Consider the following 17,098-nt stretch of genomic DNA (forward strand, 5'->3'; position numbering starts at 1 on the left):
AGGGCTAACGAGAGAACAGCCTTCTCTCTTTAGCCCTGATTTTGAGTAGTCTTTTATCGATATTTTCAATGACACTGTCCAGTAATACTTGACTTGACTTGAAGTGAAAGTCTGACATAATTTAAAATTTTTGTCTCAGAAGAGTAGCTTTTTTTTTCTTCAAAAATTTTATCTTGCTAGCAAATTACACACTTTAGAGGAGAGATGGCAGTATGGTTACATGATGCTTGATTTGATTGATTTAGGGAAAGTTTCAGCTGAGATAACACCAATTGGTTGGGTTTTTTTCCTTCCTTTTTATGGTTGTTTGGATCTTTATTCTATTCATAAATCGCTTAAAGCATAGTATTTGTCATAACCAAAATAAATACGATAACGGAAATTTAAAAAAAAAATACAACAAAAATAGTCATTTGTGCTTAATTAAATAATTAAAAAAAACACAAAAAATAATTTTTTCACATTAAAAAGTAGTATCAATGAAACAATCAAGTAACTATATCAGTATAACGTTCGGTTCAATATTTTTAGTGAGGTGAAGACGCAAGTCCCTTCGTAGCACGCTCTCGAGTCGATTTTTCTTTTTTGTGACTAGATAGCACTGAATCTAGGTTCGAAAAGGTGGACAAAGGAAGACCGATTAAAAAAATTTTGGCGATATTCCACAGTCCAGGGTAGAGACGACTGACGTTTATCGTCTCACAAAAGTTTGGCTTCAAGGGAAATCAAACTTTTGTGAGACGATCACCATTTCAAAGCTTCATAAGTTCAACCAATTCCTCCTGAATCTGAACCTCTATTGTTTCAATATTCTCAAAGGGTTCATAACCCATTGAGGGACTTCCAGGGACAAAACATCATTGAAATAGTCAGAAAAGTCCACGTGCAAAGAGTCAAGGTGTTGACAATATTCTTGTGCATCATCAGAGGTAGTTTCGTCTTTCTTTTTAAGATATGATGAGATTGGAAATTGGAAATAGGCTGAACTCATTCCAACCAAAATTCTGCCTCCACAAAATGAATTTTCTTAGAAAGGTTGAAATAGCTGATTTTGTAGGGATCGAATTGAGCTCGTTCACTTAAAGTTGTAAATTGAAGCCACTGAATTTTGCAAATAACAGAGTTACAGCTCTTTCTTCGAGGATTTCAAGAACGAAGATTCCAAGGAAAAGATTCCAAAACCTATTGAGCCATGCACCTTTGGAAAGCCAGTGAATCTTGGTGTGTAGGAGCAAGTGATATTCTTCATCGTTTTTCTTACATAGCTGTTTGAATAATCAATCTTTGAGAGCATTACTGTTAATTTTGTTCACAGCAGGTATAACACATTGCTAAGGCTTATGCCAACTGTCGCTTCTATTTTTTCCTACTAAATGCTGTATGCGAATCAAACAATGAACAGCTGAAATATCTGATAACTCCCTCTTCAAAACGGCTATACACCTACCCTGTCAATCCACTATTGCAGGAGTTTCGTCAGTGACAGCAGACAATATATTCATAAAGGAATGTTTTGCTCTTTAAAATAATATTTGACAGCATTGAAAATAGATTCACCTTTGGTATCTACAATAAAGCAAAAAGCATCTCCTCAACAATTTTTCTTTCCTTCACAAACCGGATATACGCCAACTGTAAAGCCTACATTACTTGGCAAGGTTGATTCATCAACTTGAAAGGAAAATTCGTTGGATATCAAAAGTTTGCATACGGTAACTTCAACCTCTTCAGCTATCTCATCATTTCGTCACGGCACTGTATCGTTGCTTAATTGGATATTTTTGATTAAATTCGATGCGGCTGGATGGTGTAAAACTTTCTAAAACTTCCTCGTCAGCCGGGAGCATGAACTCTTGGCTGATGATATGAGCCTTCCCAAATTTAGGAATTAATTTTTATGTATTATAAGAGGCAATTAAACCTTCGTCACATTTTCGTGATGAGGTTGCTAGTAAGCCTGAGACCGTATAGGTGCCTTCAGAAACTTGACTTTGATGCTCGGAAAAATGATAAATCTTTCTTTTGTTTCTCAGGATGAATTTTTTGCAAATGCTCCTAGTAATGAAAAGTTTCCATTACCACATTAGATAATTTTGTTATAAAATAAACATATGGGTAGTTGAGAGTTTGACAGCGACTGAGCAAATCCAAACTTCAAGTACGTGACACTGTATTCACGACACTTATTTAACCGACATTGTTGGTGGCAGCAAAATACAACGATGAAAGAAAATCAACTATTTCTTCAAATTAATAAACGATTAACGATAAAGAACTAATTCACCCACGTACCTGGCCAAATAAAGAATAAAATCGAATCGAAACTGGGGAAAAACTTAATTGAAGCGAACGAATACCATCATAAGAAAATCGGGTCAAATCGATCATTCATACTAAAAGCGCATGCACTTCAATTTTCACTAAATGGCTTGAATGAGTCAGAGAAAAAACTACTAACTCCTGTGCTACGCTGCGCTATTTCGGATCGGAGGATAGGTGCCGCATAAGTTCGTTTTATTGGTGGTACAAATGGTGTATCAGATAATCTTAGTTTATTATATTAATTTAATCTTTTTTCCATAATATTAATTTTATTTACTGTATAAATCTTAATTTAATAATTTTATTTGGGAGTTATAAAGTTAAATTTGAATAACAAAACATGCTCATCGCCCCCCTACTGCCCAAAACATACCCAACGCCCCCATACCGCCCAAAACACATACCACCCAAAACAAGTCCACTGCCCCTCGGCATACTCTAACCGCCCCCAGGAAGGCGGTATCGCCCCCGTTGAGAAACAATAGCTTAAAGCAATCATGAAAAGTATTATTAAAGTTATTATTGCAATTATTAAAGTATTATGAAAAAGTTCTGTCTACACAGCTATAAAACCGTGCTATTACTTCTGAAACTTTGCAAACAATTTAAATTTTCAGCAATTTCTCTTTTTAACTTCCGTTTTTAAACAAGCTGGGTTTTTTTTCTTTTTTTCAAAACTTTAAAGTAATTTCAAATAGCAAAATATAAAATTTGGATATATGAAATCTGAAGAATTTGAACTTGTGAAATTAAATTTTAAATGTACGTTTTTTTACGTATGATTACTCAGTCACTATGGATGGGTGATCTAATGTAAACAATAACAAGCGTCCTCAAACCGGAAGAAATTTAGAGAATTTCCGGTGTATCCCTCCGCTTATGTTATGACTACGAGGCGATGTGTGAACAAGCCTAATATTCTATGCAGTTTTGTTATGGTAATTTGGGTTTAAATCTAAACATAATTGTACCATTCATAAGAGCTTTCAGAAATGTATTGCTTCTCAGAGATCGTAAGGCCAAAAAAAATTTTGGAAAGTAATATCTCATAGTGAATAATTCTTAAGGTTTGCCATGTTTTGTATTTTATCCCTTATTTGGCTACATTTGAATAAAATGTCGCCAAAAATATCTCTAAAAATATCTTTTTAAGTTCGCCTAATTAGAAAATATTCTAATGATTATAATATTAATATGATAATGCTGAAGTTTAAGGGCTGAAAGAAAGAACTTGGTACATGTGAAATACTGCAAAAGTCAATAATATGATGGCGCGTTTTTTCAATCTGCGGCGTAAAAATATATCGGAAGTAGTAACCCGGAAGTCTTGAAAGAGCAATTTTACCACTAGCGCCACCACCCTTAGCTTTACACGATCAGCCATCCATTAGAAAGTAGTTTTTTTTAAATAAAAATTTTAAAACATAAAAATTAAATATGAATTAAAATAATTTATTCATAGAAATTTTTATACAGAGGCCAAGTCCAGGCTTAACGTCAATTGATTAATTTGAGTTTGACCTCACGTCTACTGCAGCGCCACGTATATGCAGTTATTTTTTGACTTGAATATTTTACTATTCTCTTTCAATATCCTCTAAGTGTGATTAAAGCGTATTATGAACACTTGTGATTCTCTGTGGCGTGCATATCGTTGTGTAAATTTTACTGATTGGAAAGTAGAAAGTCGTTTTGACTAATTTCTGCTGTAATTATAATCTGAAGAATACTTAGATCATGGATAAAAACAAGTTGGCACGTGTGAGTATTAATTCTTTTCAAATATTAATCAATTAATTTTCCCTTACTTAATTTTATAACATACACGTGGACGTGTGTTCACGCTGAGTAATAGGTCGATAAAATTTCTCTATGTTCAATACTTGTTTTGTTGAGTAATGTATCAAAATTTCCGGAAATAGTTCAATTTTTAAATTCTATTACTTGCTAAGTGATCTGTTGATTAATATTTTATTACAATTATTGCAGATTATACAAAATGGTTCGGTCCATATATCTATATATTAAAGCAATTACCTGGATATTTGCTAGTAAAAACCGCCTGTAGCGATCAACTTATCTTTCAAAATAACCTTTTACTACGTATAAAAAAGGCGCCCATGCCGAATGCATTGTATTCTAATTCTTTAACTCCTTCGTTCTTAACACTAACAACACATTAATTAGTTTTACAATGTGTTAACCACATTTTTCACCGGAACTAGTGAATTTGTAAGAAGTAATTTTTACTTTACTTTTATCTATTTCTTAAGAGATGAACGTGGATTTGTCTAACTTCTTTGTGTATTGAATTTTAATGATGACTTAAAACCTGTCTCATAGCCATTAAATCACACAAGCCATCTTATAAGGGTTAAGTACATTTTATCATGGCAGGTAAAAGTATTAAAATTATTTCCATCTCTATCTTAGACTAAGATAGAAAACTCATTCTGATGATACATTTCGTGCTGTCTTACTTCCTCACTCATCTCTCAAGCCATAGTTTGAGTGTTGTGTTTTATATATATGCTATTGCTCTGATAAATTCAAGTTTGGAAGAATTGGTATGATAGTAGTATGTGACTCCATAACACAGTGTTTAAGAATTCTACAGTCATCAGAGCTCTGTCCACGGTACTCTGTCTACTACTGTTTAACGGTACCTTTACAAATTCAATTTTAGGAAAGACGGTAGTTTCACAATTTCAGCTTTAGGAAAAACGGTAGTTTCACAATTTCAGCTTTAGGAAAAATGGTAGTTTCACAATTTCAACTTTAGGAAAAACGGTAGTTTCACAAAATATATTTTTTCTTAAAATTTTATTTTTGTATCCCTTATAAAAACGATAAACCCATATTTTCGTGTTGATTTTTTTTAATATAAATTTTAATTTTTCCCAAATTATGTCTAAATTTTCATAAAAGAGGTACCTCTCAGAAAAACCTTAACCAAAATAATTACTTTATGATTAAATTTTATTTCTATGAAAATAAAAAATTACTCTCAACAACTTGAAGACTATGTAGATTTTTTACTTCAAAGTACCCAAGTTTGAGTTAAAGTATTTATTACCATAAGTGTATTACTACAAGTAAATGTCAATAAAAGCTGATGTTGCCAGTGATGCCGAAGTGCTTTTATTAGTGAGATTTTTTATTTTATGGGATATATATTTATAATATTTAAATATATGTGTGTGTGTAGTAATGTCAATATTTGGAATTTGATTTAAAAATTTTTGAGCAGCTTGATGTGGCTCACCTTCATACATAAAAGAATTAATTATGTACTTTAAAATATTTTGTGGATATATGAACAGTTAGCTTCTCTGCAATTGTTTATTTTAACTTGCTCTCTGAAGTTGTTAATTGTCACATAAGCTTTTAAGAAGTTGTGAATCTGGTTGAAATTTATTTAAACTTTTTAAGATTTGTTTGAATTCACACTTGAAGATTTAACGTTAGCCTAAAAGGGAGGTTTATGATTGCATTCCTAAATACACCATCTGGGGCGAAGACCAATTTTGACTAAGGTAGTGAAATCGTGATAGTGTAAAATATTCTGCCGAATAGTAGCATATAATGCTTATATGTATTTTTGGTATACCCCATACCAATAGAACATTCTAGGAAAACACGTAAAGATACTTAGCTACTTAGGCTGATTAGATGTATTTAGGATTAGAAAAAAACTAAAGTAAGAAAAATTTCTTGTTGATTGACTTAATTGCTAAAATATTCAAGTTGTTTTTTTTTATTTTGGAAAAATAGAAGTGACCATTAGAAACGTTTTTTTTTTTTTTCTTTTTAAGTTAATTGAAAATCAAGAGAAACAGGAAATAAAAAATTTTTTTTCTTTAGAGCGTTAAGAATCAGTTTTCTATGTTATTAGTTAATTTGCCTGTAAATTTTCGTGAGTATCTTTTAATTATTCTTTTTTAAATTCAAGGCAGAAGCTGATTCACTTCCTTTTCCAAAGACTCTTTACACACTAATGTGTTGCTATGGGTAGAGAGTACAACTATATGCCATTTGTTGCCCAGTTTGATTGTCATTAAAGTAAAGCTCTTGAAATTTGGTTAAAATTGTTGATAGAAATGGGTATTACATATAACTATTCCGTATTATATGTTGCACTTTTCTTGGTTTTATTTTTATCAGTTTCAATCATTAGAATGATAACACGACACTAGTGAGGTATGAGTGTAATTTGATAATACACTGGCAGTATAAGTTAATTTATTCTGTCATGGCAATAAAGATAGTGTATTTTATTTTAGGTAACCAAAGTCCTGGGCAGAACAGGCTCTCAAGGACAGTGTACTCAAGTACGTGTGGAGTTTTTGGATGAATCTAATCGTTCTATCATTAGGAATGTCAAGGGGCCTGTAAGAGAAGGAGATATTCTGACACTTCTTGAATCTGAAAGAGAAGCCAGGAGATTAAGATGAAAATTTCTTTAAATAAAAAAAAAAAAAAGTAAAAGTAAGATCACTGTTATTTTTTTAAAATTTATAAAGTTATGCTGGTAAAGTGATAATTTAACTGGTATAACCTTTTAAAGTAATTTATACTTTTGTTTGGAAAATTGTACTTTTGTAATTGGTATTCAATGTATTAGTTATATTTGTTCCCCAATTTCATATGTTAACTATCATTTGGCAGCAACCCACGATAAATTAAGAAGGGGAACGGTGAAGGGATTAAAGCATGTTACCACATTCTGGCAAACCTCTGCTTAATTTTCCTTCTCTAAGTTGCAAGTTAGTCCTACACTGGTTTTGGGATATTTCTGTGCATTTAACTGCTGTTGCCAACTACCATCACCAAGGCATTTCTTGCTTACAATTTTTTTTTTTTTTTATTGTGATTAAATTTTATAAAAATAGTAAAATTTAGTGTCAGTTATTTTTTAGTTCTGCCTTTCGACTAAAATCAAATGAAAATAAAATCAAATTAATTTTTTCACTTAATGTTTGTAACTTCAAATTCTCTGAGGAATTATTTTTAAATCAAAAAATTCTCAACCTCTTAAAGGTCTAGATTTTTAGTTAACTGGACGGTATGTCACTAATTTGTTGCTTTTTGTACATAAAAAAAACTGGTTTCAATATGTTGAGTTTGTGAAAGTATGCCTAAATGATAGTAAATTTGACCTGCACAGACCCCTGAAAAGGTGCAAAAAAGACCAGTAAAGGAGTTATCACCAATATTTTTATAATTTGGTGTACATTAAGAGTTTGTTGCCCTTTTGTGAAACTACCTTCATTAAGAGCAAGAAACACTCTTATGACAATACTATCAAGGCTTAGCTGGAAGTTGTAATGGCCTGTCAACATTTGAAAGTAGACGTCTTATCTTTCTGAATAAATTAAGAGGCCCTGTTTTTATTTTATGTAAGACACCCCCCCCCCCCCATCAAACACACACACCAGCTGTATCTCTATAATAAAGGATGAGTGAAAAATCCAATTTTGCCATTTATATTCATGCTTTTTTAGGATCCAATCTATGAATCAATCAGCTCATTCTACTGTTAAAAAGCATTTGAAGACATTTTTGTATCATTTAAATTCATTGTTCTGGCAGATAATTGTTTTAAAAAAATTCCCTACATATTTTTTTGTGAATGTAAATTTTGGGTTTTACTGCGGGGCTTTGCTAAAAGGCCGGAATGAACTCATATGGAGCCTAACTTCATACTTTTACCGAGCCATTATTAAAAAACTTTTGTCTTTCTCTGCTTATACATCGACATATGACATTACTGATATATGTGTAAACTATTTATGTGACCTCTTGATTATTATATGTTTATATTTTCTTTTTCAGAATTTGCAGCTGTACTTGAAGACTCTTATTTGTAATGATTTATTTGCAAAGATAATTATTTCATGAAATAAACTTGCAGTTGCAAATTTTGTGTTTAGTTTTTCTTTAAATACATTTCTCAGTGTTCTTTCTGTGACTTCTTGAAAGTTTTTAAGTAAACCTCTTGATTCTAATGGGAAAAAAAAATATTATGAATAGTCTACTGTTGTCTACAATTGAATTAAAATTTGTTACAGGTGTGATTTGATAAAGCAAATTGTGCTCCAGCATAGTCTAGTGTTCTTGTTAGCTTTTGTCCTCTTTAATTTCTATTTCTTAAAAGATTTTTCAAAAAGGCATCAAATAAACCCTTTATCTTAGCATGCTATTTTTTTTTTTTGTTCAAGATGAAACATATTTCTTTTCTGTTCTTGGTGAGAAAATTTCAGTCTGACAAAAGTGCCACTTGACAAATCATCTGCAAAAAAAATTTTGTACTAATATTCTTTAGAAATTTATCTAGTTTAATGTATTATACTATTATTTTATCAATGGCTTTTATAACATATGTTCCAGAGATAAAATGTTAACAGACATCAGTTAGCTATGAGCCCTGTAGAGATTAGTTCCCCCAAATATTTTTTCCATCTATAGCACTGCATGTCTTGTGGTTGTTTCTAAAGCTGAGAGCAGGCTCCCAACTAGAAACTTTTTCGTCACTCAATGAAATAGATATACCACAAAAACAAATTGAAAGAAATGTTATATTCCACAAGAACAAATTGTTAAGATAAGGCGTTCTGCATTCTAATTCCTCATAAATCTATCACTCCTTATCTCCCCTTCTGCTGACCAGACGAGTGGTCCTCTCGCCTTATCTTATCAATTGTACAAACCATTATCAATTTGTAGTTGTGGGATATCTATTTCACTGAGAAAAGCAACCTGCCCTCAGCCTAAGCTTGTTAGCATTGTTGTCCTAGTCTAATTTTTTTTAGTAGGAGAGAAAAAATGGCCTGATTTTAAAAATTTACTGATATCTTAAAAAGACATCCTCAGTTTAAAAGCATGTCTTGGTTGACAAATCTACTTCTATTATAGAAATGCATTGCTCAAATGAAGTATAGTAAACTGGCTTGAACTCAATTATCCTTCAACTGCATCAATTCGATTCTTCGTGGCCTATCGAATGCTACCTTCAGAAGCTTTGAGTCCTTGGCTTTAATATAGTTTTAAGTACAATAGTGGGAACACCTAGCCAGGTTCACCTTTTATCCAGACGTGGTTTAGTAACACGAGACTTGAATCGACTAGGCTGCACCAACAATTCGAGTTGATTGGTGATTTAGTAAATAGATTCAAAGGTCCAGGATGGAGCAATTTTTTTATACGAAAGTCAAGGACTTTTTTGTAGCATACAGTTCACGCACTTCTGGTTACCTCAGAATAATGTAGAGCAGTGTTTCTCAACGGGGGTGATAACGCCCCCCTGGGGGCGTTGGGAGTATGTTGAGGGGCGTTGGACTTGTTTTGGGCGGCAGGGGGGCGATGAGCAGGTTATGTTATTCAAATTTAATTTTATTACTCTCAAATAAAATTACTAAATTAAGAATCATTTAGTAAATAAAATAAATCTAAAATTAATGATAAAGAAAAAAAAGATTAAATTAATATAATAAATTTAGATTATCTGATACAACATTAGTACCAGCAGTAAAACGAACTTATGCAACACATATTCTCAGGATCCGAATCACCACAGCACAGCGCATGAGTCAGTAGTTTTTGCCTCTGACATTCAAGCCATTTGGGGAGAATTAAAGTGCACGCACTTTTTGTAAAAATGTTCAATTTGACCCGTGTTTCTTATGAGGGTTTAGTTTGCTTCCTAGAAGTTTTTTACCCAGTTTCTATTCGATTTCATTGTTTATTTGGCCAGGTACGTTTGTGAATTAGTTCTTAATCGTAAATTATTTATTAATTGATTTTCTTTCATTCGTACTTTGCTGCCACCAACAATGTCGGTTAACATAAAGAAGTATATTCCATACAGTGCCACGTACTTGAAGTTTAGATTTGTTCAATCGCTGTCGAACTCTCAACTACCCATGAATTTATTTTATTACAAAGTTTAATATAATGAGACAATGGAGCCTTCCCGTTAGCAGAAGCATTTGCAAACTACTCATTCTCACAAACAAAAAAAAGATTTGTCATAATAAGATTTGTCACAAATAAAATAAAGATTTGTTATAATATATCAAAATTAATTGCTAAATCTGGGAAAATTTCATACCATCGGCAAAGAATTGATACTGCCGGCTGCTAAGGAAGTTTTAGGAACAGTTTTACACTATCCAGCCTCATCCGATTTAATCAAAAATATCCCTTGCAATACTGGGTCGACATGGTGGGTTTTTCGCCGTTTTGAAGAGGGTGGTACCAGATATTTTAGCAGTTCACTGCGTGATTCACAGACAGTATTTAGTAAGAAGAAATCTCAGCGACCGTTTGTATCAGTCATTGCAATATGTCATATCTGCTGCGAACAAAATTCGCAGTAATGTTCTCAACGATTCAGACAGCTGTTTAAGAAAAACTATGAAGAATATCGCTTGCTACTACACCGTGATTCGCTGGCCTTGGAGGAGAAATCTTCGGAAGGAGCCTTGTCTCAATAGGTTTTTGAATCTTTTCAACTCTGTGCTTGAGGTCCTCGAAGACAGAATGTAGCTCTGAGAGACAGATTGCTAGAATTTAAGATAGACGTTGGTGGATTTATTTGCAAAATTGAATGGCGTTAATTTGCAACTTCAAGGTGACAAACTCAATTTGATCCCTACGAAATCAGTTATTTCTACATTTCTAAAAAAACTTATTTTTTGGAAGCAGAAATTTGGTAGGAATGAGATCAACCAATTTCAAATCTTATCGTATCTTGAAAGGAATGGCGAAATTTCCTCTGATGATACACAAGAATATAGTTAACACCTTGACTCTTTGCACATGGACTTTTCTGACTCTTATAAATGTGTTTTGTTCTGTTTCCTTCAATGAGTTTTTAATCCTTTTTTGAATATTGAAACAGAAGAAGTTCAGATTCAGGAGGAATCGGGCAAACTTTCAACTAATGAAGCTTTGAACTGGTGATAACTCACAGAATTTTGGCTTCAAGGTAACATCAGTCGCCTCTACTCTGGGCTGTCAAAATTCTTTTGTCGAAATTCATTCTTATTTTCAAAATTATTTTTAATTTTCTTCCCTTTCTCCTACTTCGTCGAATGTGGATTCAGTGCTGTTATGGATCAAGTCACAAAAAAGAGAAATGGATTCGAAATCATGCAACGAGGGGACTTGCGTCTTCACCTCAGTAAAAATATTGAACCAAACGTAAAGTGACCACACGTCCCGATTTTGGCGGGACAGTCCCGCTTTTTGATGGACTGTCCCGCGTCCCGTCGATTTTTAAAAATGTCCCGCTTTTTAGAAAATATCTGCATTTCTTATTTTAAATGTACTGTAAAAATATTTTCATATTATTTATTAAGTATTATGGTGAATATAAAGAAATAAAAAATGCGCGCAGAGTAAACTAAATTAGGCAATGTACCAAGTTAGATTTACTCGGTGGTGTGCGATCATTGTCTTTACGTCTCGGCTTAATTCAGATAAGTGCGGACTGCCGTTAGACAGTGCGGTTTGTTGTTTTCAATTTGACGTTCGGTTTGACTCATTATTTGATTAACAAAGGTTGATCAATAGTCGCCACAAAGTAACGGTCAATAAGGTAAAATTTAATACTCTTTTTTAGCCTTTGTAATAATTTTTTTATTTACTTCTAGCATTTACCCACAAAATAAAAGATGAGTAAAAAAAGAGGATGCAAATTTAATGAAGAGCTAAGCAGAGAATTTTCATTTATTAAAAGTACCAAAATAGACTATATGGTACGGTGTGATAAACGCAATGCTGAATTTTCGGTCTCACATGGTGGAAAAAACGATATTACTAAACATCTAGCGACAAAGAGGCACAAAAGATTTTTTAATAATGCCGCTTCCTCGTCTAAAATGGAACAGTTTTTTTGCAGTGCTAGCTTTAGCAACACGGGAAAACAGCTAGCATTAGCGGAAGGGCTATTTGCTTTCCGCACCATAAACCACAATCAAAGTTTTGAGATCAATGGATTGTACGTCGCAAGTGATCAAAACATTATACGACAAAAAATATGCATGTGCAAGGACAAAAACCTAAGCAATTATTTGTAATGTTTTTTTACCATATTCGTTTTCACAATTGCAGAAAGAATTAGAAAAATGCGCATTTATATCCATATATTCTTATGCTTCCAACCACAAAGATTTAAAATTATTTTCCACAGGTGTTAGATTTTTTGATCCAGAAACAGGAATTAAAATTAGAATATTAGATTTTGTTTCATTGCCTGATGAAACTTCACAAATAATTTTTGATTTCATAAGTACTATTTTAAAAAATAATAATTTAAACAATAAAATTATTGCCTATTGTGATGATAACACTAACGTAAATTTTGGTGGAAAAGCGAGAAGAGGCATCAATATTTTTTTTATGAAACTTAACGAACATTTGAAGCAAAAAAATATTGGAGTAGGTTGTGCAACGCACATTTTATACCTATACTATTAAAACAGCATTTGACTTACTTCCAGTTTAAGTAGAAAATATTTTTGCAAACATTTATTTGTATTTTTATATATATATATATATTGTGCGTGTTGAAAGTTTGACTAAATTTTAATTCTCATTTCATCCCATTTGTCCCGCTTTGTCTCAATAAAAATGTGGTCACTTTAACCAAACGTTAAGAAATTGGCTATGAACCATCAAGTACAATCATTCCACTGACATAGTAACTTGATTGCTTCGTTAATACTACTTTTATTCTTGGGTGTTTTTTTAATTATCTAATTAAGAACAAGTGACTCTAACAAATGTCTAGTCTAACATGACTAGAACAAGTGACGTGAAAAAAAAAGTTCAACAAAGAAAACTATGCTTAAAGCATAGTTTTCTTTGCTGAACTTTTTTTTTCATTACCGTATTTATTTTTATTATGACAAATAGACTGCGATTACCTGCCGGGAGAAAATTATAGAGTTAACGTACACATTAAATTAAAAAAAAAAAAACATGCAAATTTAACGCTTAAAAAATTGCCTAAAATGCATCTTATAATTCAGCACCCCCCCCCCCGGCCTCAATGCTCTAAATAACAGGATTATCACAAAGGGGGGCGTTGATATGTTTTTTGTTTATTAAGGGGGCGGCAACGTTAAAAAGGTTGAGAATCTATGATGTAGAGCCTAATAGGTGAGGTTTTCGCATGAAAATATCTTTCAAAGTAAAAAGATACTTTTGAAATAAGCCAACTGTCTACATCTTGATTTTTACAGCGACCGCAATAAACTACCAAAATCCATATACGAATTATACTAGCTTGGCGTATATTTAATTAGCGTTCGTAGTGGAACGAACGTGTTTAATACTAGTCCTTCTATCTAGTTATGATTGTAAGAAATAAAAGTTAATTTATTCCTTATTTGTAGACTATTCTGTAATTTGCTTTTTGTGCAACCAAAACATTGTTAAAATAGATTTTACTTTTTTTTTTCCATTTAAGTTCGATTTTTGATGATAAATAATTTATGGTACACACAATTCTTATTAGACAAAGTTGCTGATTTAAATTTTTGTTCCTACTCGTTTACCTGGTGTATAAGTGCGCAAAAGGGAAAAGCTAATAGTTTTTCTATTTTAAAATCATTTTATTCCTTTTAATAGTATTATCCATTTAATAATATTTTTATCCTTTTAATATTTAGACTTCCAAATTACCTCTGTAGGTGGCGCTTTAAAATATGTAGTATTTTTTCAGATAGACTTGTAATATTTTTTTCTGTCTGGCAGGCACTAACTAAACAGAAGTAGGCAACTGGAAACGTGTCAAAATAAATATCTTAATTTTATTTTAATAATAATTTGGTTTTACAGTTTATTCTTTTACCATTGTTTTTAGTTAATTATAAAATGTTTGAGCAAAAAACTTAATTGTGATGAATATTATAGAAAACTCTTTATTATAATAATAATACTCATGATAAAGAATAGAGCATCAATTTGAAAGCTGCCTAGAAAATAAACTATCCTTTTTTTTCTATTTTCGTGCAGCATGTGTGATAAAACATTCGTAAGAAAAAGTAGTTTACTCTCTCATATTCATACTAGAGAGAAAATATATTCGTGTAGTGTGTGTGGTAAAACTTTTTCATTGAAAAATACGTTATATAAACATTCTCAAGTTCATACTGGAGTAAGGGCTTATCCTTGCAATATTTGTGATAAATCTTTCAAGCAGAAATCTAATTTAAATCAACATTTGCGTATTCATACGGGAGAAAAGCCTTATTCATGCAGTATATGTTATGAAACATTTGCATCTAAAAGTAATTTAGTAAGACATTCTCTTGTTCATACTGGTGAAACAGCCTACTCTTGTAGTGTCTGTGGTAAAACTTTTAAGCAAAAATGTAACTTAAATCAACATTTGCATCTTCATACAGGAGAAAAGCCTTATTCATGTACTGCATGTGGTGAAAAATTCACATTTAAAAGTAATTTAGCTCAACATTTTCATACACATACAGGAGATAAACTTTATTCGTGTGAAGTGTGTAATAAAAATTTCTCTCGAAAAAATCACTTAGATCAACATTCTCATATTCATACTGGAGAAAAACCTTATTCATGTAGTGAATGTGATAAAACGTTTTCTACTAAGAGTAGCTTAAATAGACATTCTTTTGTTCACACTGGAGATAAGCCTTATTCATGTAATGTTTGTGATAAAGCTTTTAATCAAAGGAATAATTTAACTATCCACATTCTCCATGTTCATGCACCTAGATAAAGTCTTATTCAAGTAGCAAAATATTTTAATGATTTTATTTGTCATATTTATGTAGAATAATATTTGAGGTTGAACTTTCACAAGAAATTAAAATCATCCTTTTTTTTATAACCATATTGGAAGCATAATTAATAATAAAGATTAAAGTATTTCACATTTGAGCACTCATGAATATATATATGTTGTATTTAAATAATATTCTAACATTTATTCATTTCATTCACTTTCACCCTTAAGTTATTCTACTTTTAATCAATTAAAGTAACGTTCTACAATTAAGTTAAAATGAGATCTTGCCCATTTCCTTTTATACTTTAATTTATTTAACTAGTACTTCACGATTATTTCAAACCTGTTATATTTTAAGCTTTTCACTTTTGATAAAAATTCTCTTTAAAACTCAAAAAATTACAACCAGAAGCACAGATAAGTCTCCAATTGTCTTCAGAAGAATATGACAATTTCTAACGTTTATTTCCAGCAACCTCCAAAAATTTATCTTAAAGCAATTGAGATAGTTTTTTCTCTGTTATTTTATATTGGATATCTTAATGCTTTTGTCTGCATTCGAAAATGAAGCTCTACACCAATTGGATGAAGTATTTTTATGAAGTTTCTAAAATAAATTAGATATTAATTCCTTGATTGTTGTTCCTCACTAATTATGTATTATTCCACAATTTCTTCCTATAGTACGAACTTAATACCATATTAGGAGTGTACAACCTTTTTGAGTGAAGGGTCACCTTGCACAGTTGGTTGACTAACGAAGGGCCATACATATATATAATCATATTAAGACAAATATAATTTTTTTTAATATTAACTTTAGTGTTCTAAGTACTAAATTTCTTTTATCAAAAAAATTGGCAATATATTTGTTGAAAATTAAATACTTTTAATTATTAGAATTCATTCAAAAATGAAAATTTTAAGAACAATTTTTAAAAAAAAATTTTATCGAATAAAAAAATATGCATGTAATGTAGGTATGTCATATATATATGTGTATATTGGGGGAAATAATATAAATTCTAACAAAAAAAAACTGTAATGCTCACAAAATAAAAGTGTAAAAAAATACATATATTAAAGAAAAATATTTGGGATTAAACAGAAATGAAAACAAAACCATTTTAGTAAAAAATAAGATTATATTTTTATTTGGTATGCTTCAGGTATTATTTATATTTCTTTATTTATTAGAGGGTTTGTGAATTTTAAATAAGAAACATTTTCTCCTAAAAAGTATCTGAGCTACAAAATATCTTAAACAAAATAAATTACAAGCAGTGAACAATTTAAAAATGTGTATTTTGCTTTATAAACTGATATTTACGATGAAATGTGCACAAAGAAACAGCATAAAAAAATTATTTTAATGTGTGATAAGAAACTCGCATGTTGTAATAATATCGTAGTAAAAATATAAAATCATGGAAAAGCATAGCAATAACTGCTTTTAAAAGAAGTAAAAATCAGGTTTACGATGAAACCGGCACAAATAAAGTACGTCAAAAAGTGAAATGCATGATTTATAACTCACGAGTAGTAATATCATAATGTATCGAGGATTTTAAAAACCGCATGGCAGTTAAAAATGCCCCCCCCCCAAAAAAAAATAATAATAAATTATCGAAATGTTACTTAGATTTAGGATGAAGCTGGTAAAAATAAACTAAGTTGAAAAGTGATTACTTAAATTTGAAATTTGCGCATCATAATATACTAAAAATACTGGGTTTTTTAAAAACATGTGGAATTTCATTGCAATAACTGAAAAGTGTGATCGAGAAACATTATAGATTTACAATAGAGTCTGTGCAAATTGAATGCATCAAAAAGTGATAATTGAAATATGAGATTAAAAACTTTCAATATTTTTTTAATTTTCAATCAATATAAATTATTGTGTTCAATAGTTTTTGCGGGCCGCACATCAACAGTCAGCAAGACACAGGTTGTGCACACCTACCATAACATTATATTGGTATTGATGTAAAGAAAAATGAC

At 31.2% G+C, this 17,098-nt stretch overlaps 2 protein-coding genes across 2 annotated transcripts; both read left to right on the forward strand.

The window, feature by feature from the left end:
• The first annotated feature begins 3,958 nt into the window (after positions 1-3,958).
• Positions 3,959-8,243, forward strand: LOC107439417 (small ribosomal subunit protein eS28). The gene is made up of 3 exons (XM_087156968.1): positions 3,959-4,083; positions 6,606-6,810; positions 8,158-8,243. Exons 1-2 carry the CDS (start codon positions 4,060-4,062, stop codon positions 6,774-6,776), a joined length of 195 nt encoding a protein of 64 aa, XP_087013094.1. The 5' UTR covers positions 3,959-4,059; the 3' UTR covers positions 6,777-6,810; positions 8,158-8,243.
• Positions 8,244-14,084: 5,841 nt separating this feature from the next.
• Positions 14,085-15,730, forward strand: LOC107439414 (uncharacterized). Its single transcript, XM_016052004.4, has one exon. The coding sequence runs from the start codon at positions 14,348-14,350 to the stop codon at positions 15,083-15,085; it is 738 nt and encodes a 245-aa protein (XP_015907490.1). The 5' UTR covers positions 14,085-14,347; the 3' UTR covers positions 15,086-15,730.
• The last annotated feature ends 1,368 nt before the right edge of the window (positions 15,731-17,098 follow it).

Source organism: Parasteatoda tepidariorum, chromosome 2 (assembly GCF_982258835.1).
Source record: "Parasteatoda tepidariorum strain Cologne lab strain chromosome 2, Ptep-v5.0, whole genome shotgun sequence".
Lineage (NCBI taxonomy): Eukaryota > Metazoa > Arthropoda > Arachnida > Araneae > Theridiidae > Parasteatoda > Parasteatoda tepidariorum.

Coding starts and splice junctions, on each gene's coding strand:
- LOC107439414 (XM_016052004.4), top strand. CDS start 14,348: ATGTGTGATAAAACATTCGTAAGAAAAAGTAGTTTACTCTCTCATATT.
- LOC107439417 (XM_087156968.1), top strand. CDS start 4,060: ATGGATAAAAACAAGTTGGCACGT. Junction 4,084..6,605: donor ATAAAAACAAGTTGGCACGT/GTGAGTATTAAT, acceptor ATTTTATTTTAG/GTAACCAAAGTCCTGGGCAG.